Source organism: Amyelois transitella, chromosome 23 (assembly GCF_032362555.1).
Source record: "Amyelois transitella isolate CPQ chromosome 23, ilAmyTran1.1, whole genome shotgun sequence".
Taxonomy (NCBI): domain Eukaryota; kingdom Metazoa; phylum Arthropoda; class Insecta; order Lepidoptera; family Pyralidae; genus Amyelois; species Amyelois transitella.
In genome coordinates this window covers 5,463,938-5,486,346 of record NC_083526.1, presented here as the reverse complement: position 1 = coordinate 5,486,346, position 22,409 = coordinate 5,463,938, and the positions used below count along the sequence as shown (strand labels likewise).

Here is a 22,409-nt window from a genome sequence, read left to right as displayed (position 1 = left end):
TTCAATGTAGTTTGCGAAATGCAGAGATAGGTACCTTTTTTAATTTGCCGGTTAGTGTTTGTAAGATTGGGGTGTGTGGGTGTAAAAATGTCATTCATTCATTGACAAATGTCAAAAAGGGCTATTGGGCGAAGCCTGGCGAAGCGAAACAAACGATTTGGCGAGCTCGTTAATACTTTACTACGTATTTATTACGAAGGGAAATAATAAACGTGACTACAATAATGTAATCAAGTGTGTGCTAATAGGGCGTTAGCGCGCCAAGCAGGCCAAGCGGCGGGCTACGCTGTGTGGACGTTAACCTCGCCTGTTTGGCTCAGTTGTTTTTGCATAAAATTCGTTTTAGGGATCATGTTGAAGTTCAAAAAGATGGGATCGGATAAAGTGCCATTATTACTCGTGACAGCAAACGTAGGATCTATATTTGAAGACGTAAGTACATATGATTTAATTTGTACCGTATGTAATTTATAAATGAACATGACACCGATTAATTAGATGCCTAATTTAATTATTTTGTGAAAACATGCGTGTTGCGATAAGTGTTGTAATACTGAAGTGTAGGATTACCAGCCAGATAAAATGTAATTGATACTGGGTCTGGAATACAGCAGATATTGAATTTAAAAAGTAATATTATTGTTTATGTTTTCTCCATACAGTTGTTGTGTTTGCTACACTTTATTACCTTATAACTATGTAAAACAGTTAAGTTACTACATAAAGCCTTATTTAAACTAAATTGATTTACATTATGGTACTGATGTGTTTTTTTTTCTAAGGACTATCCAATTTTTCCCCCTTATTATAAAAGTATTTCCCTCTATTTCATCTTTTAATGTTACCAGTTATATCATTAATTAAGATTTTTTGCTTCAAAATTATCTGTAAATTTTTTTATCATTTGCTTCATAACACACAATATTCCTCTGAACATAATTTAAAGAGGAAAAAGTATACAAGTCAAATAAGGATAGTAGTAGGTTTAAACAGGACAAAATCATACTTAGTATAGGTATCTACCCAGAAATAAAATATGTAGACCCACAAGGAAAGATCTACAATTTTAAGTTGAGGCTGTCAATATAAATTTTAAATATTATTCCCAAGTTTAGATTTTTTCTACCAACTCTTAAGTATTGAGTGTAAATTCAAGACTTGAGGTAAGGCATGAAATACTAACTATACAATTATATATTTTAAAATAAATATTTACATGATGTAGTAATTAAATAACATCTAAGACCCAGGCTAACCAGAAAAATTTTCAATCATGGCTTGACTGAGCATCATACCCCTAATCTGAGGCAAGACAACGGTGTAGTTGAAATTGTAACTACATATTTATAAATTACACAGGTATTAAAACCCCACATAAACATATCTTTATTTTATGTTAGATGTTTTGAATCATGTTACAAAGATTGGTGATCACTGAGCAACTGAAAACCAGTGGGCTACTTACAATTATTATCCTACTACTATTATAAAGGCGAAAGTTTGTATGGATGTTTGTTACTCTTTCACGCAAAAACTACTGAACCAATTATTATGAAATTTGGTATGTAGGTAGCTGAAGACCCAGAATAACACATAGGCTACTTTTTATCCCAGAGTTCCCGCGGGATTGATAGGGTTTCCATGCGGACGAAGTCGCGGGCGGCCTCTAGTTTTTAAATAATTCCTTTCGGTACATATTTTTTTTTTATTGAACTTAGTTACAAATGTCAGCCTAGGGATTTTTTCACTAGTCAGTCAAGCCGTGATATAGAGAGAGTTGGGGTAAAATTAAATAAAAATTAATATTTTCCTAAGATATTTGTAGGAAGTATAGTTGCAATGTTACATTATTCACTACAGGAGACAAAAGCAGAAAAGAGGAGAGAAATAATCAAATTAAAAGTACTATATTATGGAAAAAAAATGAAAATATTTGACAATAAAAAAATAATATATTTTTTCCTAACTAAACAAAATCATGGCAACCCTTGCTATGGTGTACATAAAAAAGGTTGCCTACATATTACGTTAACTCGGGATTCTTCTTTAAGGCGATGTGCTAGCAACCTGTCACAATTTGAATCACAATGCAATCATTATGCTATACTGCTGTACATGGCATTTTAAGCTTTTCGACACTCTTGACTCTGTCAACCCCGTAAGGGATGAAGTCATATATAAAGAAAGATAATATGTATGTAAATTTCTAAGAAATCCTTTCTGTAATTTCAACTCTTAGCTAATAGACATATCAATTATTTTTGTATTTTATGCAGACGAAGCTGTTGGAATTGCTTACTTCTAAGTTTGGATCTGAAATTATCTCAATCACTTTAGATTGTAACAAGGTTGTATGCCAATTAAGGTGTTATAGCCATTGGATTTAGCCTACATACATGTTATTAAAATACTTTAGCATGTCAGAATACGAGACAAAATTACACACCAGAATGTCGGTGGTCAAATCGGTAAGGTGCCGGGTTAAAATGCGTGTGGCGCAAAATGGCACAGGTTCGAATCCCACCTCGGCCATGCACCAATAACTATTTTCGAAGTTACGTACATAAGTTTGCATAATAACCAATACTTTTACGTTAAGAGAAAACATCGTGAGGAAATCTGCATATTCAGGCAACTGGATGTGTAACCATGATCGATCTAATATGGATTAGGTTCCCCATGCAAAGGTTGTGGAGGTCAGACGGGAGTTGCTTCGTCTAAAAACCTGACTCACCCAATCTCCAGGATCCATGGTCAAAGGCATACTCTGGGCTCCTCTCCAGAGTAGTGAGGATGCAACATATTACTAGATTTACATACATACATACATATTGTCATGTCTATATCCCTTGTGGGGTAGACAGAGCCAACAGTCTGGAAAAGACTGAATGGCCACGTTCAGCTGTTTGGCTTAATGATAGAATTGAGATTCAAATAGTGACAGGTTGCTAGCCCATCGCCTAAACAAAGAATCCCAATTTTGTAAGCCTATCCCTTAGTCGCCTTTTACGACATCCATGGAAAAGAGATGGAGTGGTCCTATTCATTTTTTATTGCCGGGAACCACACGGCACGGCATTACTAGATTTAATAACCTAATTATTAAGTTTAAGACTCTTTTTGTATGAATTTCGTATCATTATCAAAGAAAATCAATTGAAGACAAATAAACTAGGGATTCTTTTAAGCAGTGGGCTAGCAACCTGTCACTGTTTTAATCTCAATTCCATAATTAAGCCAAACAGCTGAATGCGGCCTTTCAGTCTTGAAAAGACTGTTCCCATCTACCCAACAGGGATGATGGACTGTGATAAATGATTCTATAATGCCGGGAACCACACGGCACTGAACGTATAAAAGAATTATTACTTTGTACAATGTTATTCTTACCACAGACTTACTGACGTCATAGAGACGACAGTAATTAGAAATTCATAAGAACCGCGGTCATTTGTGACGTACCATTTGTCGAATGAATACATGCAACAAGGTCTAATGGATTCTATAGACCGGCCGCTCAGATTTTTTGTTATTAAATATATACATTCATATAATCACGTTCTCCCTCCCAAGATAGCAGTATTTTGAAAAGCTCATCTCAACGATCACCTGTAGGTATAGTTTAATGATGGAATTACAGAACATTATTTACAGCTTTCAGATTAATTTGATAGCGTTTTGGGATAGGGAGATAATACAAATTTTTCACTTGTAACGAGCCTTGACATATCTCATTTTTTTCATTCAATTTTTGAAGGTCTTACAGTGAGGGAATACATTCTAAGGAAACCATCGCATTAAGGCAACTGGATATATGTGTAACCATGATTTTATATGTGTCACATCCCCCTGCAAAGGTTGCGGAGGTCAGACGGAGTCGCTTAGTATATAAACATGACTTATCATACATACATACATAAAATCACGCCTCTTTCTCGGAGGGGTAGGCAGAGACTACCTCTTTTCACTTGCCACGATCTCTGCATACTTCCTTCGCTTGAACATTAACATGACTTATCAAATCCAGGATTAAGGTCATAGGCGCATCCCGGGCTTCTTTCACATACGCGGCGCCGGGAATAATTATGCCAATATTTTTCATAACAAGAGCTAATAACAAAATGAAAAATATGAAAATATTATGTAGTTAAACTTGTGGTTTATTACATAATCGGAAACTTACGGAAACTCATAAACACCACGCTTCGTCAAAAAAAAAATACAGACAAAATATCCACAACATGTTTCGTCATAATTGCACAAAGAAAAATCCGCAAATAAGCTTCGTCAAACTCAAAATCCGTATGATAATGATTTTCTCAGTTTCTTTGAAAGTCTACGATAGGATATTATCAGTAGGATTGAATTCAGAAATTTTTCTTTTCTTTCTAAAACAGCTTAATCATTGTACGTTCATTGTACCTACTATACATAGGTAGGAGACCTAGCTCCGCCCGCGTTTAATAAAAATTACCGTCGAATTAATTTTCAAGACAAACATTTTCTAAAATAAACTTTTTTTTTTAATTTTGAAAATGTTTGATTTGGGGTTACATAGAATGTTTCATCATTAAGCCGAGCAGTTGAACGTGGCCACTTAGTCTTTTAGGTACTGTTGGCTCTGTCTACCCCGTAAGGGATAAAGACGTGACTGTATGTATGTATGTTTCATCGATATCGGTATAGTGGTTTGCTGGTAAAAGCGAAACAAGATACTGACTTTGGCATTTGCTATTTTATAGAAATGTGGATGTTCGGGTAATCGGGATTTGAATCCCACACCATAAAGTAAAGTATTTCTGGACCAAATATACAGTTATAACACGTAACAAGCATTAGGTGAACTAATGACAAACTACATAATGTGTTTAAATGATCGTGACGTATATAAACGTTAATAGGGCAGGTTTTCTAATAAGTACCGTGTGGTTCTCGGCACCAATATAAAAAAGTATAGGACCAATCTATCTCTTTCCCATGGATGTCGTAAAAGGCGACTAAGGGATAGTCTTACAAATCTCAATTCTATCTTAAAGCCAAATAACTGAACGTGGCCTATCAGTCTTTTCAGGACTGTTGGCTCTGTCTACCCCGCAAGGGATATAGACGTGACCATATGTATGTATGTATGTTCCTAATAAGCATTTAAATTAGGACCTAGCCCAGCTTGAATAATGATCACCCTTCCATATGGTCATGTGCAGCTTTTTCTCGTTCTTCTTCTTCCTCATATATCTATATCTCCTGGCTATAGTCCCGGTTACATCCTCACCACTCTGGGGAGGAGCCCAGGGTCCACACTTGATGAGTGAGTCAGGATTTTACACAAAACGATTCCCATCTGACCTCCGCAACATTTGCAGAGGCACCTTAACTCGTATTGGATCCTGGTTACATATCCAGTTGCCTGAATGTGCAGGTTTCCTCACGATGTTAGCACAAAAATTATGTACGTAACTCAGAAAATAATTTTAGGATGATAGTTATATGCCGTGTGGTTCCCGGCAATTTAGAATAGTGCAAATCTATGTCTCACCCATGAATGTCTTGAAAGGGGAAGGCTAATATACTATACTTTTTGTAGACGATGGGCTAGCAACCTGTCACATTATTTTAATCCCATTTCCAACACTAAACTGAACGTGGCCATTCAGTCTTCAAGACTGTCTGTACGTACGTATCTAACTAGTAATAATGTACAGCAAAGATGTGGTACCTGTATCAAATAGCAGGTGCCCATCATCGGCGCAACTTTTGTCTACAATAAATCTTGAAAACTCAATCCTAGAAAAATATTGCCAACATAAACAAACAATATAACAAAAATATTGTCGGTCTCTGTGGCGCAGCGGTAGTAGGTACGCTTGTCTGTGACACCGGAGGTCCCGGGTTCGAATCCCGGCCAGGGCATGATGAGAAAAGAACTTTTTCTGATTGCCCTGAGTCTTGGATGTTTATCTATATAAGTATTTATTATAAAATATAGTATCGTTGAGTTAGTATCTCGTAACACAAGTTTCCAACTTACTTCGAGGCTAACTCAATCAGTGTAATTTGTCCCATATATATTTATTTATTTATTTATTGCCAACATAATGCTTGAGCATTTAATTAAAAAAAAAACTAGTAATAATAGAATTCTCCTTTTATCACCAGCCGTCGGTGATGCTACCGATATGGACGTCGGAGTTCCTCCAAGCGGTGTCCCGAATGGACCCGAAGTTCATTGCGCTTCATCTACAAGAGGTCGGCGGGAAGGCGTACGAGAAATCAATGCAATATGTTACGGATTTCGTCCAAAGACTCTGCGAGTGTCCGGAATTGAGGCTCTATGATAAGATCAGGATTTATTTGGACGAGGACTTCAGTTCGCCTGAGAAGTTTACTGTAAGTTTGTAATCCAAATTTTCCAGTTTGTACTTTTAACTAATTGTTACGTGCAAGTTGAGGTTATTGAAGAAAATGCTGCAGTGCAGTTTGTTTGCCGCTTCTTCTGCACTGACGCTTTGGAAGCGGCAGTAAACTTAGTTTTAAGTAATTTATTTGACGGCATACAATGTTGTGAAGCCGAAAGATATGACAATTATTAAGTGATGTTTGAAATGTCCCATAATAATGAATAAAAATTTTGCATTTAAATTTGAAAATACACAAACTAATGAAAAAGTCAAAGAAATACTAAACATGAAAGAAAAAAAGACTGGTAAAGACTAATAGGCCACGTTCAGCTATTTGGCTTTAAGATAGAATTGAGATTCAAACAGTGACAGGTTGCTAGCCCATCGCCTGAAAAAGAATCCCAAGTATATAATCCTATCCCTTAGTCGCCTTTTACGACATCCGTGGGAAAGAGATGGAGTGGTCCTATTCTTTTTTTGTATTGGTGCCGGGAACCACACGGCACAGAAACTAGTTTTTGATAATAATTTATTTGTGAACAGGCCCTAGGCAACATGTACTTCGCGCATTCATCCCTGACCGATCTCAAAATGTGGGACTTCGACCTGAAAGCGTACGTGGAGGTGGTAGGAAATGAGGTGTTCAGTGGCAACATTGAGAGTGTAACTACCAAAGAGAAGGCGAAATTCCCTCAGCATTTCTTTCCAGAAGTAAGTATGTTCCTTTTTCGATTTCAAATTTTGAATACTTATTGTTCATGGCTGAAAATTTAATAAATCAGTTTTAAAAAAAAATCTATTTAAGTAGTTAAGATAAATAAAATAAATTAAATATACCTATAAGTATACATACATACATATGGTCACGTCTATATCCCTTGTGGGGTAGACAGAGCCAACAGTCTTGAAAAGACTGATAGACCACGCTCAGCTATTCGGTTTAATGATAGAATTGAGATTCAAATAGTGACAGGTTGCTAGCCCATCGCCTAAAAAAAGAATCCCAAGTTTGTAAGCCTATCCCTTAGTCGCCTTTTACGACATCCATGGGAAAGAGATGGAGTTTTCCTATTCTTTTTTGTACTGGTGCCGGGAACCACGCCTATAAGTATGTTTTCTATTAAATACAGCTTACCTTAACAACAACTGTAACTTGATATGAGGTTGACTGTACATGCATGGAAGTCTATGACGCGGTAATAGAAGCAAAATTTCAGTGAATTTGCATAGGTTAATGTATTGTTGATTGTACTAGATTATTGCTCACCAATCATACTTTCAATCAGTCAATTTATAGGTAAGTATAAAATTATTTTTAAGAATCATGTTATGTATTGTTCCAGTGCAAATGGTCCCGCAAAGGTTTCCTGCGCACGCGCTGGCTGATCCGCGGCACGGCGGTGGAGTTCATCAACATACATTTGTTCCACGACGCTTCCAATTTGCTCGCTATGGAGCCCTACCCATCAGTAGGTACCATTTCATAGGTTTTTTTTTGTTTAACTTGCTTTTTTTTACGTAGGTTAAACGTCGATCACAATACGACGACGTTCTCAGTCATAAAAATCGGAAAATATAACACAAATAATAATATACTCCATCTGAGTAAAGCAATAAGATTTTTTTTTAACATAGCATATAATCACGTTTATATGCTTAAAGGGGTAGACAGAGCCAACAGTCGTCAAAAGTCTGAAAGGCCACGTTCAGCTGTTTGGCTTAATGATAGAATTGAGATTCAAATAGTGTCAGGTTGCTAGCCCATCGACTAAAAGAGTAACCACAAGTATATATATAAGCCTATTCCTAAGTCGCTTTTTACGACAATCATGGAAAAGGCATGGAGTGGTCCTATTCTTTTTTTCTATTCTACAAAAAACTTTTTTCTCGCGAGATTCTAAGAAATTCCCTTTTAGTGTACTCCTTCCTACTTTTGGAACCTTCGGGCTTAATTTAAAATTTGGACCCAGCGGTTCGGTATGTTCGTTAATATGACTGTTATTCAGTCAGTCAGTCAAACCCTTTTAGAGGTTTGAAATTTGGCATGTAGATCCCTTCAAGTAATCTAAATAATAACTTTTGTGAATAGACAACCGCCTACAATCGATATCCTCTTTTTTTTAAGTCGGATAAATTTCTAAAACTTCCTCCTAAGCGTATGAACAAACACTTTCCTTAAAACTGCATTAAAATCGGTTCAGCAAAACGCAAGATAATCGCGAACGTACATACATATATACATAAAGATCAAACTGAGAACCACCTTTTTTTGAAAGCGGTTAAAAACGATTTCCGAAATTCCCTCGCGAACTCAAATTAACGAATTTTTTTTTGGTTGTTTTACATGAGCAAAGACACTTGCTTACAAATTCTAGTAATTTACAATGAAACAGTGAATTATTTATGTTTATAATAACCATCTTTTTTTATAGGCATTATTTAAGTTTACGTGTACTACTATTGACGTCATCATGGCTTCCCACAGGGTCAAACACCCGAATCATAATAAAAAAAAAAAGAAAGAAAACATGTTATTCTAAAGAAAATCACATGAAAACGAATGCCGAATTAATGACATAAATTATTAATAACAAATTAAAAATGACATTACAAATTCTAAAAATATAGCGTCGTCGTTTCGTACAATCGTATCGTGGTTCTCGTGTTCTTAAACAATAGACAGTCTGGCCCACCTCTTAAAGTGACAGTTTCTGACGCAATACATTGTTTTCGGAGACGCGACCAACCCCCTTATTCGTGAAGGTGTTATGTTGTATCAATCTTGTGTAATGGAAATATATTTAAGGGTTCTATTGAGAAACTAAAATGTTATTTTGCTGCTGCTGCTGTGCTGGGCCCGCGACTTCGTCCGCGTGGAATAGTTATTTTGGGCATCATTGAAGCCCTCGAAGTATGAATAATTTTCCCCGATTTTTTCACTTTATCCATTATTTCTTCGCTCCTAATAGTTGCAGCGTGATGATATATAAAGCCTAAAGCCTTCCTCGATAAATGGTCTATTCAACACAGAAAGATTTTTCAATTTGAACCAGTAGGTCCTGAGATTAGCGCGTTCAAACAAACAAACAAACTCTTCAGCTATATAATATTAGTATAGATTATGTTGTACCAATCTCGACGTGACGGCCTCTGTGGCGCAGCGGTAATACGGTTGTCTGTGACACCGGAGGACCCAGGTTCGAATCTCGACCAGGGCATGTTTATCTATATAAGCATTTATTATAAAATATAGTATCGTTGAATAAGTAGCTCGCAACACAAGTTTCGCACTTCGAGGCTAATTCAATCTGTGTAATTTGTGTGGTATATATTTATTTAAATTTAGTCTTGTGTAATGGAAATATATTTTAGGGTTCTATTGAGAAACTAGAATGTTTAGTCTATTTATAATGTTTAAAGACTCATAAGCCACGTAAAGTTATGGCTTAATGATGGAATTTTGATTCAGATAGTGACCTATCGCTAGATAAAATAAGAATTACAAGTCTGTACAAGTGTAACCTTTGACAATCTGCGCGGAAAGACGAGGAACTATATTATACTGGTTATATAAATCTTTTGTTTTATTTAATCGCTTGCCAGAACAAGGAAATATTAGATGTGTTTTTAAGTTTATTATGTATGTATGTATGTATTAACTTGGAAAATATATTTTTTTTTCAGGTATACTGCCGCAGCCGCCGCCGCGCGCTACGTCACACTCTCCGCCATTTGCATTCGGACGTGAACGCCGCACCCTATTTCATATTCGGAGACTTCAACTTCAGGACTGACACCGGCGGTGTTGTCAAGGTAAGGCGCGGCAAGTAAGTTGACCTAACCCGGATATATCTCTCCCGGAGGGTGCAATTGGAAAGTTGGGAACATGAGCATAAACGAGAGATATATATATATATAGTCGGCCATTGACATATATATGTATATATCGGTATATTGACGGCCTCTGTGGCTCAGCGGTAGTATGCTTGTCTGTGACATCGGAGGTCCCGGGTTCGAATCCCGGCCAGGGCATGATGAGAAAAGAACTTTTTCTGATTGGCCTGGGTCTTGGGTGTTTATCTATATAAGTATTAATAATAAAATATAGTATCGTTGAGTTAGTATCTCGTAACACAAGTTTCGAACTTACTTCGAGGCTAACTCAATCAGTGTAATTTGTCTCGTATTTATTATTTATTATATAGTCGCGTTTATATACCTTGCAGGGTAGACAGAGCCAACAGTCTTGAAGATACTGATAGGCCACGTTCGGCTGTATGGCTTTATGATGGGATTGAGATTCAAATAGTGATAGTTTGCTAGCCTATCGCCTGCAAGGGGAATTCCAAGTTCATAAGCCTATCCTTTAGTCGCCTTTTACGACATCCTTGGGAAAGATATGGATTGGTTCTATTCTAAAGTGCTGGAAACCACACGGAAAAATGGGAGACATTATATTTACTGGTACCGCTTCCTTTGTAATAATGATTAAAACCTCAAAAGCCTCCTAATGCTTAAAAAAAATACCTTTATTCGACTATTTGTTTTACGAATTTTTGTATTTACAGAAAGTGACAGAAGATCTTTCAGCTAACAGAGTGCAGAACGGCAACAGCGCTGATTCTTCCAAACTTCAGTATAGAAGCAGCGACCAACGAATTGTACTGACTGTGGGGAAGAAGGAGTTCTCTCATGTCGACCACCAGAAGATATTCCGAGAGCCCTGGGTGAGTACTGAACGGCAACAGCGCATTTTCAGCACGGGACGGCAACAGCGCGAATTCTTACAAACTTCAGTATAGAAGCAGCGACCAACGAATTGTTCTGACTGTGAGGAAGGAGTTCTCTCATATCGACCACCAGAAGATATTCCGAGAGCCCTGGGTGAGTACTGAACGGCAACAGCGCATTTTCAGCACGGGACGGCAACAGCGCGGATTCTTCCAAACTTCAGTATAGAAGCAGTGACCAACGAATTGTACTGACTGTGGGGAAGGAGTTCTCTCATGTCGACCACCAGAAGATATTCCGAGAGCCCTGGGTGAGTACTGAACGGCAACAGTGCATTTTCAGCACGGGACGGTAACAGCGCGTATTCCTTCAAACTTTATTATAAAGAAAGGAGTTAATAAATTCCATATCCAAGATATCTAAAACTAAGTTCAAAAGAATTACAGTATTTCTAATTCATACACACATAATCAGGTCTATATCCCTTGCGACATAGACAGAGCTAACAATCTTGAAAAGACTGAAAAGCCACGTTCAGCTGTTTGGCTTAATGATAGAATTGAGATTCAAATAGTGTCAGGTTGCTAGCCCATCGCACGTGGTACCCGGCACCAAAAACAAAGGATAGGACCACTCCATCTCATTCCCATGGATGTCGTAAAAGGCGATTAAGGGATAGGCTTATAAACTTGGAATTCTTCTAATTCATCTTTTTCTGAATCTATTTTTTTCCGTATCGCCTTGCATTCTACTAATGTTATAAATGCGAGAGTTTGTTAGGAGGAGGGATGTATGTATGTTTGTATTTTTTTTTGCAAACCTTCTAGACGGATTTTGATAGTATGTAGTACACTGCTATAACCTGAAATTATAGTGTACTTTAGTCTCGAAATTTCCACAAGCCCCGTGGCGCGGCTAATTCGATTTTAAACTTTATATCAATAAAATGAACCGTATATCTATATCTGTAACGTTTAATTTCAGTTGCAGCGTTTCGACCGGGAGCTGGAAGCGTTGAAGCCTCATCTGTACGAGTTTCCCGTGAAATTCCCGCCTTCCTACCCCTTTGAAGAGGATGTACACCTGCCCACGCATTATATGAAAACCAGGTGATTCTATCTGCTGTTTTTTTTTTTTGTTTTCCGAAATGATATTTTCGCCGGGTACTTAACTCACATTAAAATGGCTAGAAAAAAACTTATATGAGGTTTCTCTTGGTTTTAAGTTAAGTATAAATACAAACAGAATTTAAAAAAATAATAAAGAATACCTTTTTACTATCTCCATGTAATACATATACACGTTATATATAATGAAGACCCAAGACACACATTACATTGAAACTGGAATGTGTCTCTCTTTACAGAACCAATAAAGGTCCTAATTGCTATTGTCAAATTATTTTTCTACCTGATTCTTTTTTCTAAGGTTATATTTATTATTTATTTATTTAATAATTTATGAACACAGAAAACATTGAGACTGATAAACACAAGAAACAAAATTACAAACGTTCTGCTTATTTCAAAAGACATCTCTTCCAGCAGACCCGAGATAGGTGACATGATGTATTACTCATCTACTAATAAATTATTTGATCCGTATACGGAGTAATTAGTACGGATTTGTAACGGTGTAGACAGAGCACATAATCGCAATACCCGAGGGGCATGACGACGCCAAACCAAAGAAAATAGGTAAACAAGGGCTCGTGATACAAAAACATACATACATACATATGATCACGTCTATATCCCTTGCGGTGTGGACAGAACCAACAGTCTTGAAAAGACTGAATGGCCACGTTCAGCTGTTTGGCTTTACGATAGAATTGAGATTCAAATAGTGACAGGTTGCTAGCCCATCGCCTGAAAGCAGAATCCCAAATTTATAAGCCTATCCCTTAGTCGCCTATTACGACATCCATGGGAACGAGATGGAGTGGTCCTTCGTTCTTTTTTTGCTATTGGTGCCGGGAACCACACGGCATATATGTATAAACATTATGATGGCAATGTGTATGTTTGTTATGTTTCAGATGCCCGTCTTGGTGTGATAGGATACTGCTGTCCCAATCGGCGAGGTTGCTGGTGCAGCATGATACAAATCGCGCTGACAATCGACATTCTTCCAGGTGTGTGTGATTTTTTGGCAATGTAGAATTGATATAGGTACTACTACTACTTCTTTCTTTCACGCGGATGTCGTGAATAACCACTGTGGGATAGGCTTGTAAACTTGGGATTCCTCGTATTTCATACATACATACATACATACAGAAAATCACGCCTCTTTCCCGGAGGGGTAGGCAGAGACTCCCTTTTTCCACTTGCCACAATCTCTGCATACTTCCTTCTATTCATCCACATTCATAACTCTCTTCGCTTCATTCTTATGCGAAAAGTAAACTGATTGTTTGAAATAGCATACACGCAAATCGTGTAGTTCCCGGCACTGATTGATAAATTAATAGGACCACTCCATCTCTTTCCCATGGATGTCGTAAAAAGCGACTGAGGGATAGGCTTACAAACTTGGGATGCTTTTTAGGCGGTGGGCTAGCAACCTGTCACTATTTGAATCTTCAATTCTATCTTTAAGCCAAATAGCTGAACGTGGCCATTCAGTCTTTTCGAGACCGTTCGCTCTGTCTACCCCGCAAGGAATATACCCACATACATACATACATATGGTCACGTCTATCTATCCCAAGGAATATAGACGTGATCATATGTATGTATGTAAAAAGCATACAACTTTTATTATTATATATCAAAATGTAATAATTAGTTACGTTATTACTAATTTGCCATTTTTTTTTTGCAAAGGAAATCCGTGGCCGATTCCACGGACAGCAGCGGACGGGTTTCCTCATCAGACAGCAGCCCCGCCAGGTCCGGATCCCCGGCCGCGCACCATCAGGTAGCTAGCTAGATCACTACATAGTATAAAACAAAGTCGCTATTTTAGTCTGTTTGTCTGTATGCTTAAATCTTTAAAATTACGCAACGGATTTTGATGCGGTTTTTTGTGACAGGTAGAGTGATTCAAGAGGAAGGTTTTTATGTATAATAACATTTATAATTTTGCACCCGTGCGAAGACGGGGCGGGTCGCTAGTAAATAAATAAATAGTACCTGGTAGGTACATGATCGAGCTTTGCTAGGTCAACCAGAGATGGCGCTGATATACTTAGTTTCTTAAAACGCGGTTTTTGAAATGTTTATATATCTTGGGAACCGGGAGCTTTTCTCGAACCTAGGACCTTGATAAATCGATGACATCACGGTCTGTGATGAATATGTTCCGTGTGATTCCCGGTATATAAAAATAGGAGCACTTCATCTTGTTTCCATGGATTTCGTTAAAAAAGACTAAGGGATAGGCTAATAAACATGAGATTCTTATTGTACGCGATAGACTAGTAACCTGTCACTATTTGAATCTCAGTTCTATCATTAAGCCAAACAGCTGAATGTGGCATATCAGTCTTTTCAAGACTGTTGGCTCTGTCTACCCCGCAAAGGATATAGACGTGGTAATATGTATGTAAATTTAATTACAGTCAAGCCCGGCCAGGACTTTGGAGAAGAAATGTAGCGTCGCTGAAATTGACGCGTTATCGGTTCCCGGCATAAATGTTAGCAGGAAGAGTATCGCAGATCCCACGAGCGTACAGCAGGCTATAAACGCTAGGTAAATATTTTTATATATTATTATATATATATATATACTAGTTGTCACGGCGAACGTTGTTCTGTCATATAAATCATTTTTAAATAATTTCTTTAACGTCGTCTGTCAACCGCTTCACGCCCGCCCTCCGGCCGCCATGTCAAACCCAATGGGAACTCCCAGGTAACAGTGAAGCTTCATCGAGACCTGCCTACAGCTGTAGGCAGCGTAGAATATCATTGACATACATATGGTCACGTCTATATCCCTTGCGGGGTAGACAGTGCCAACAGTCTTGAAAATACTGAATGGCCACGTTCAGCTATTTGGCTTAATGATAGAATTGAGATTCAAATAGTGACAGGTTGCTAGCCCATCGCCTAAAAGAAGAATCCCATGTTTATAAGCCTATCACTAAGTCGCCTTTTACGACATCCATGGAAAAGAGATGGATTGGTCATTTTCTTTTTTGTATTGGTGCCGGGAACCACACGGCACTATCTATATCTACTATATCATTGAAGAGGGCCAAAAGCCCTGACCAATCAACTCTGACTCTCCAACTGGAGAGTATCCGAAGACCCGACTTGATCATCGTCTGTCGCCCCAGCCTGGCGTAAGATCTTGCCTTTGGTGGCTTTTGAGCTGAATCATCGCTCCCGCTACATAACCATTTGTCATAACTATTTTTTAACTATAACACGGGTTAATTCCAGGGTTTCAGAATCAGACAGCTCTCCGATCCGCCGGAAACTGGTACGAAATCAATCTGAAGGGTCTCCGAAGCCCACGGACAGTCTGTCTGCGGAATTGAGACGATTGGTAGACGCCCCCGCCAGGAAACGAAGCGAGTATGGTGTTATAGGGGGCACTGCTTGTATGGGGGACCATAAGGTAGGAATCTGTAGTACATACATACATATAATCACGTCTATATCCCTTGCGGGATAGACAGAGCCAACAGTCTTGTAAAGAATGATAGGCCACATTCAGCTATTTGGCTTTAAGATAGAATAGAGATTTAAATAGTGACAGGTTGCTAGCCCATCGCCTAAAAAAGAATCCCAAGTATGTAAGCCTATCCCTTATTCGCCTTTTACGACATCCATGGGAAAGAGATGGAGTGGTCCCATTCTTTTTTGTATCGGTGCCGGGTAGTAAATATACATATAATCTTTAATGTGTCTTTAATGCTTAAAAGCAATGATTGTAAATATGTAGTCAACAAAGAAACTTGAATTTTATAAATTGGAATTTACACAAATTATGGTGCTTGAATAGGGGAATATAAGGTAGGAATCGGTAGTGAATATAGTGTCTAATGTGTCTTTAATACTTAGAAGCAATAATTGTTAATATGTAGTCTACTAAAGTAAACTTGAATTGTATAAATTGGAAATTACACAAATGTGGATTAGGGGTATAGTGAATAAAAATCTGTTAGTCGCTTGTAATATTATTTAGTAATTGAATATTGAAAAATTTTATTATTTGATTTCGATTTAGACAAAATTGTTTATTTCAAATGAGGGCAGCACTGCGCCGATGAAAAATGTGAAATGGCTTTTAATATAGGACCGCAATGAGATTCTAACGCGTAAAGGCAAATAAATGTACCTATATGATTTTGTTTATTTCGGATACTTAGTCAGACAAATGTTATCCAAGCCCAAATTTTTTTGGTTCACAGATAATAAATGTAGACAGATCAGCAAAAATTTAACAATGCTTTTTCTTTCCAGCCAATCTACCTCCGCGTGATGCTGCAAAGCGACCGAGGTACGCTCCCCCCCGCCGGCTGCCCGCCCCCCTGCGGCCTGTGCTCCCCCCCGCCCGCGCCCCCCACCCGCCCCCTTCCCGCGCCCCGCGCACGCGCTCTCACACACGGCTTCCCCCGCGCGCGGCACTCCGCCGAGACCCTAACACAACAACACACACTCAAACGCACGCGAACCGGATCATTAAACGAAAAAATATTCAGAATACCCGACGTCGAAATCACCAGCACGCATTCCAGCTACGACGGAATTTTCGTCAACGAAATCGATAGCAATCTGTTAACGGTCGGGCCGTGTGTGGATCCGTACACGCCGGAAAGTATCGACAGTCACACCCCTAATGTCGATGAAGCGTCGAGCGCGGAGGAAATCCCTAACGTATCTGAAACGCAGAAGGCGGAAACTAAACGCAGCGTTTCGCCGACGCTATTGAAAAAAAAATTAGACAAACTTCTGAACGATGATAAGTATACGGAAGTTCCTCAGATACAGAGGCTGAATAGTACGGAGTCGTGCAAGTCGGTTAATAGCAAAAAGGGAGGGTTGTGTTGTTTGGCGTTGAAGTGTTATGGTCTCTGCAGTAGGCGCGCGAGGAAAGTCAAATGTGGTTGTAGTGGCTTGAGTTGTTGCACTTCATGAGTTTGACCACTGAGTTTGATGTTTTCGTCATTGTGGCGCTACTGTCCTTGTACATTTAAGTCGTTAAAAACATATAGGTATTCTGACAAAAAAAATGAGAATTGTCCTTGCCAGTAATGTCAAATGAAAAAAATAATGTTCTAATCTGACAGTTTGATTTGACTATGGGCATTTTTTTTATTGGAATGCGACCTGCCAGTTCTTTTTTTTTTTATTGGAATGCAACCTGCCAGTCATTTTTTTTTTAATCCACACCTACCTGAATGTTTTTTTAAGTGTACTTTTGTAACTAGAAACCGCTTTATGTAATAGACTGTTTACCATGAATTTTATGGTATTATTTCAACAAATTAATGCACATAAGACAATGCATTTTTGTGCACGAGTGTTCATATTGTGATGCATGCGTTGTTGTAGCCTCAGGTTGATTATATGTTATAAGTAAAACCGTAAACTTGACTAATGTTTTATTTTTAGCTTATTGTATTCAGCCTGTTTGTTCTGTTATATTTTTTCACAGTTTCTTAAATTGATTGCACTTTTGTAGTGATAACATTCGTTCAAAGCATAGATTTTATACATATAAATACTAGTGCGGGATTGATAATTAGATCGATATTTATTTGATTAGACGTTGGTCCGTTATATGCCACTAGTATGTCAGTTTAGTATATCTGTCTCTCCCTCTCTCTTACATGTACCTAAGAGAGATAGCTAGAAAAAACTAGTACTTATGTTCCTTTTAAAATTTTCGATCTAATGCTTTGTATAAAATCTTATGGTTTAAAGTATTTTGATTTTGTGGTAATAATTACGCATTAAACATATGTTGTCTCTACATACATACATTAAATCACGCCTCTTTCCCGGAGGGGTAGGCATTTGTCTCTACAATATTATATATATTGCGTAAATAATACCAACTTTAGTTATACTTATTTTGATGTGGTTTTAACTAGTCGATAGTAATTGTAATAAAAAGTAAGTCACAGGGTATTGTACCATTAGAAAAGTTTTCCCTAATCTGTAAATTTGAAGAAAAAATATCGTTTAATCTCTTAAATAACGCCATTTAGATAGATTTTCGATTCAAGAAAGTATTTTCTCAAGTGACGCTTCCAATAACTATGTACTTCCATGAGGCTAACCGTACGTTAGTTCTGTCGATAACACGTTTAACCGACTGCAGGACGGAAAATTAAAGGATTAACCTTTCGCAATGAAAAACGTTTAAAATAAATGATTTAAATGATCTGATAGATAAATATTTAAGTATTTAGGGTGTTAGTTTATTTTAAGTTATAATTTTTAATATAATACATGCACACACTTTGTGTGAACAGCTGAGTCACTTTGTATATAAAACTGGATTTACTTTCTACTTCGCCGTAATCACGGGCGGGGACCAATACCAGGAAATGGATGACTTAGATGTATACTTATTGCAATATACATATATAAATGTGCTAGTATAGAACAAATACCAAATTTTTATTAATAAAATCTAGTCTGATGCTGCTCAAGCGGTTAGGATTTTTGATGCTTGGTGAAGACACATCTTAATATTTCTTAAGATTTTTAGAGTTATTATTTACTTCTGCATCGAAGCGTTTTCTTTTTATAGCCTAATTTCGAAAAAAAAATACGAATTAACTTATAAAAAAATTTCTTCAAATTAAAAAAAATAGGTTTAAATAAACTTTTTTAAATTTGTATTTAGTTGAATCCTCTTTGAATGGTTTTTTTTTAATTTTTACGCAACACGAATTTAAAATTTACATCTCGCTTTTTATTTTTGTATTCTTTATTCAAAAGTAGGGCCATTCTGAAAATTCGCATTGGACTCGTGTTTAAATACAAATGCAAAAGAAATCAGGTACATGTGTACAATAAAGTAAAAAGTAATGTAAATTTTGTATGATGCACTGTACTTATTAGACAACTGTAAAACGCATATTTTAAATGGCTGTTGATGGCTGGCTGTTTTAATGGCTATAAATTAAATGTAGTGTGTAATATTTTGACAAAATGTACCGGTTCTGTTCATTAATATGCACGCTTAAATCTATATCTGTAGATATTTTTAAAGTCACTATTTATAAATTAAGACTGTTTTGCTTAATCTAGTTTTATGTTAATCATTATCTAGTAAACCCGCCATAAATAAAGAGTACATACGTATATTTTCGTTGTATTTTTTTTATACAGGATGACTGATAAATCGGGTCGTGTGTTGAAACTGGGAATTCAGTATTTGATTCTCGTGCCAAATGATTAGAAAAAATAGGGGGATAAAATTTTATCCAGTTTAACAAAAGATACATTTGTGGGTAGCGCGGGCGGCGCGCTGAGAAACGAATTCAAACGAAGAGTATCGAGCGCGGCGGTGCCGGTCGCCAGCTGTCTCACTGGATGCGTGAAACGAGCGCACGATGTTTGAACAATTTGAGACTTTGTGCACTATTTTGATAATTTCTATCTGTCAAATTAGTGATGAAATTGTTGGTTTTATATTTTATAAAGTTATGTATGCTCATGATTTATTACGTCCTTAAAAATGAAATATGATTTATCAGGCACCCTGTATAGTGTCATAGGAGCGAAGCTAGCCAAAGCTGGTTCATAATGAATAAATAAATATATGTTACAGTTTTTAAGTCGACTTTAAAACTGTAAAATATTTGTTTAAATTTTATCATGCATTTTATTTAAAAAAATTAATAGGTTAAACGTATGGCGTGGTGCTGTTCATAATATTATTTTTCGATTTCCTTGAAGTGTCGTTTATACATTAATTTTAAAGGGTAACAATTAAAACAAAAGCAATTACATATTCTCTTTTTATTAGTGTGATGTCTGGATGTGTTATATTTTGTCTGTTTGCTTTCTAGTATTTGATGGTCTCAATATGAGTATTTTTTTAAAGTTTTTTTTAATATTAATCATGCATGCACGCATGTTTTTATAATTTGACTCTTTTATTTTGAATATTAGATATTACACATTATATTAATATGTACTCGCTCGTGTTTTTTTAAATTATTTCATCTTCTTGTAGTGACCTTAATATGCTGCTTGGCTTGTAAGTATTTTGTTTTTGTTATGTTTTTTCTTACTTTATGTAGTTTGATTTATATTCATATCACTGTTACATGTTGTATATTCTTTTAATAACAATTATCGATTGACTATATTCAATATGCTTTTCCAAGTTATTTCTCTGGCTGAATATATAAAAGCAAAAGTCACTGAATCTATCAAAACACAGCCATTTTGAATAGAAGATACAATAATTTTGATACAGTTTAGGCATTTAGAAATCCCACGGCCACGAAGGCTCGAGCTAAATGTAGAATTTAATCATACTTCCTACTACGTACAGTCAGCGGCGTAGAAACCTCACATGGTTTTGTATAAACAGGGTGTCAGCTTTTTCTGCCGTTTACTGTACATACAATACACATAATTCATTGTTGTGCCTTTCCGAATAAAAATTATGACCGACTTAAAACATTTCAGGAAACTTTCGGCAAGACTTCTGCTCGGAATCGTCTCCGAAACACAGCAAGCCGGACGAGCTAGAGAACAATGATCAGGTCGCAGAATCACCCAACTCGAGATTCATACATTTCAATATGGACAGCCCTTGCCAGATATTTAAGGAAACTGATATATGAAAAGGTTTTTTTGTGATTACGTACTCTTGATTTTCCTTAAGGTTTTCTTAATATTAGCCAAATTTCATTCTCGATAGAAATGTAGTCAGTTCATTTCAAAATAAAAAATTAATAAAATCCATTTATATTAAATAACAATGATCCATTAAAGGTTACTACCATTAACCAGTAGTTCGAAAATATATACTTTAATAAACATACAATATTGATTCATACAATTTCGTATTCGAATTCGTCGGAATTTTTAAGCGCTCTATTTGTATCTAAAAATATTTTTAATTTATTTTACATCAGATTTGACATTTGGTCATTGTTAAAAATGCTACCTAATATAATACTCTCGCTTTCTCTTTTAATATATTCCTGGTTAAATATTTCGAAACACAAAGTCGATTTATTGAGGTCTATAATTATTTTCAGTAAGTTTATAGATAGCATTGATATTCGCAGTTAATTGGCAAATATTTTTGCGTGTTAACTAGGAATACACGTCCAAATCATTATTGTATTCACAAGAAAGTCGTGTTTGTGATATAAAATTAATAAAAACCCTGAAAAATAAATTTAAATATATATTCAGTTAAAACTATGTATTTTGATCGATTTGAAGTAGTAGTTTTATAAAATTAGATCTATACAAATTAGTCACAAATTTCTAAGAGTGAATCCAGTCCGTGTTTTTAAAGAAGTTTTTAAATAAAAAAAAAATAGCTCCAGCTTGTGTTCTTATAAAAATGTATTTTATAAAAATATAATATCATATTTCACTAAATGTTTGTAGGTACTCTTCTTCCGTAAATATAGTTATTTTTTCTCGATAGCGTTGCTTAAACAAATTCACTCTTAGAATATGTATATCTCATTTGAAGCATCTTTAAATTATGCTATAGCCACAGAAATCGGAATAATAATATCATGTTTCCTTGGTTATTTACCTACCTACTTTTAGGTGTGAAAAACTGCATAAGTTTATGACACGTGCAGTGAATAAATGTTATTTGGAAAATAAAATTTGTATCTCAAACAACGTAACGTTCTACAAACGTGAAATAGTATTTAAAGCTTTTGGTATATCGTCCATATATACATTTTCATATCGAAAAAAGGATATAATAATAATCGTTATTTATAAAACCTAAGCTAAACATTCCATACTATAAAAATAACCAAAGATAATAATAAAATTAATCTCAATTGTGGCAAGTCATTTTATGTGCAATCTGTTATAAATTATTCATGTGCACTATAGTATACTAACTTAATATTTAGTGTTAATTTCATGAGAAAATGTCTTTATTTTGGGTAAATATTTCCTTACTATTTAACAATAATCTAATTTGAGTTGATCTATTTTTTTTTTATGTTACCATAACTTTTATAAAATGAGTTGGTTTCACTTCGCTGGAGATAAAATAATAAAATGAAACTAAATAAAAAAAATAAACATTTAATATTAAAATTTCACTTTTTAAATATTTTTTTATAGTTATGTGTTAGTAATTAATAGGAAA

At 36.2% G+C, this 22,409-nt stretch overlaps 1 protein-coding gene across 2 annotated transcripts; it reads left to right on the top strand.

Moving 5' to 3' along the window:
• Positions 1 to 111: 111 nt before the first annotated feature.
• Positions 112 to 22,193, top strand: LOC106130771 (inositol polyphosphate-5-phosphatase A). 2 transcript variants are annotated; one of them, XM_060951033.1, is made up of 13 exons: positions 112 to 432; positions 6,157 to 6,387; positions 6,942 to 7,109; positions 7,742 to 7,867; positions 10,083 to 10,211; positions 10,967 to 11,125; positions 12,114 to 12,238; positions 13,168 to 13,263; positions 13,958 to 14,051; positions 14,695 to 14,825; positions 15,521 to 15,698; positions 16,547 to 16,583; positions 20,741 to 22,193. In XM_060951033.1, the coding sequence occupies exons 1-13, from the start codon at positions 352 to 354 to the stop codon at positions 20,896 to 20,898; spliced, it is 1,713 nt and encodes a 570-aa protein (XP_060807016.1). In that variant the 5' UTR covers positions 112 to 351; the 3' UTR covers positions 20,899 to 22,193. The 2 variants fall into 2 exon arrangements, with proteins under 2 accessions (XP_060807016.1, XP_060807015.1); XM_060951032.1 differs by having other exon boundaries at positions 16,547 to 20,883.
• Positions 22,194 to 22,409: the final 216 nt, after the last annotated feature.

Bases quoted from the DNA above. Each gene is read 5' to 3' on its own strand.
- LOC106130771 (XM_060951032.1), top strand. From the start codon at position 352: ATGTTGAAGTTCAAAAAGATGGGATCGGATAAAGTGCCATTATTACTC. The intron at 10,212-10,966 runs GTAAGGCGCGGC...TTGTATTTACAG, and splicing joins ACACCGGCGGTGTTGTCAAG to AAAGTGACAGAAGATCTTTC. The intron at 13,264-13,957 runs GTGTGTGTGATT...TTTTTTGCAAAG, and splicing joins GACAATCGACATTCTTCCAG to GAAATCCGTGGCCGATTCCA.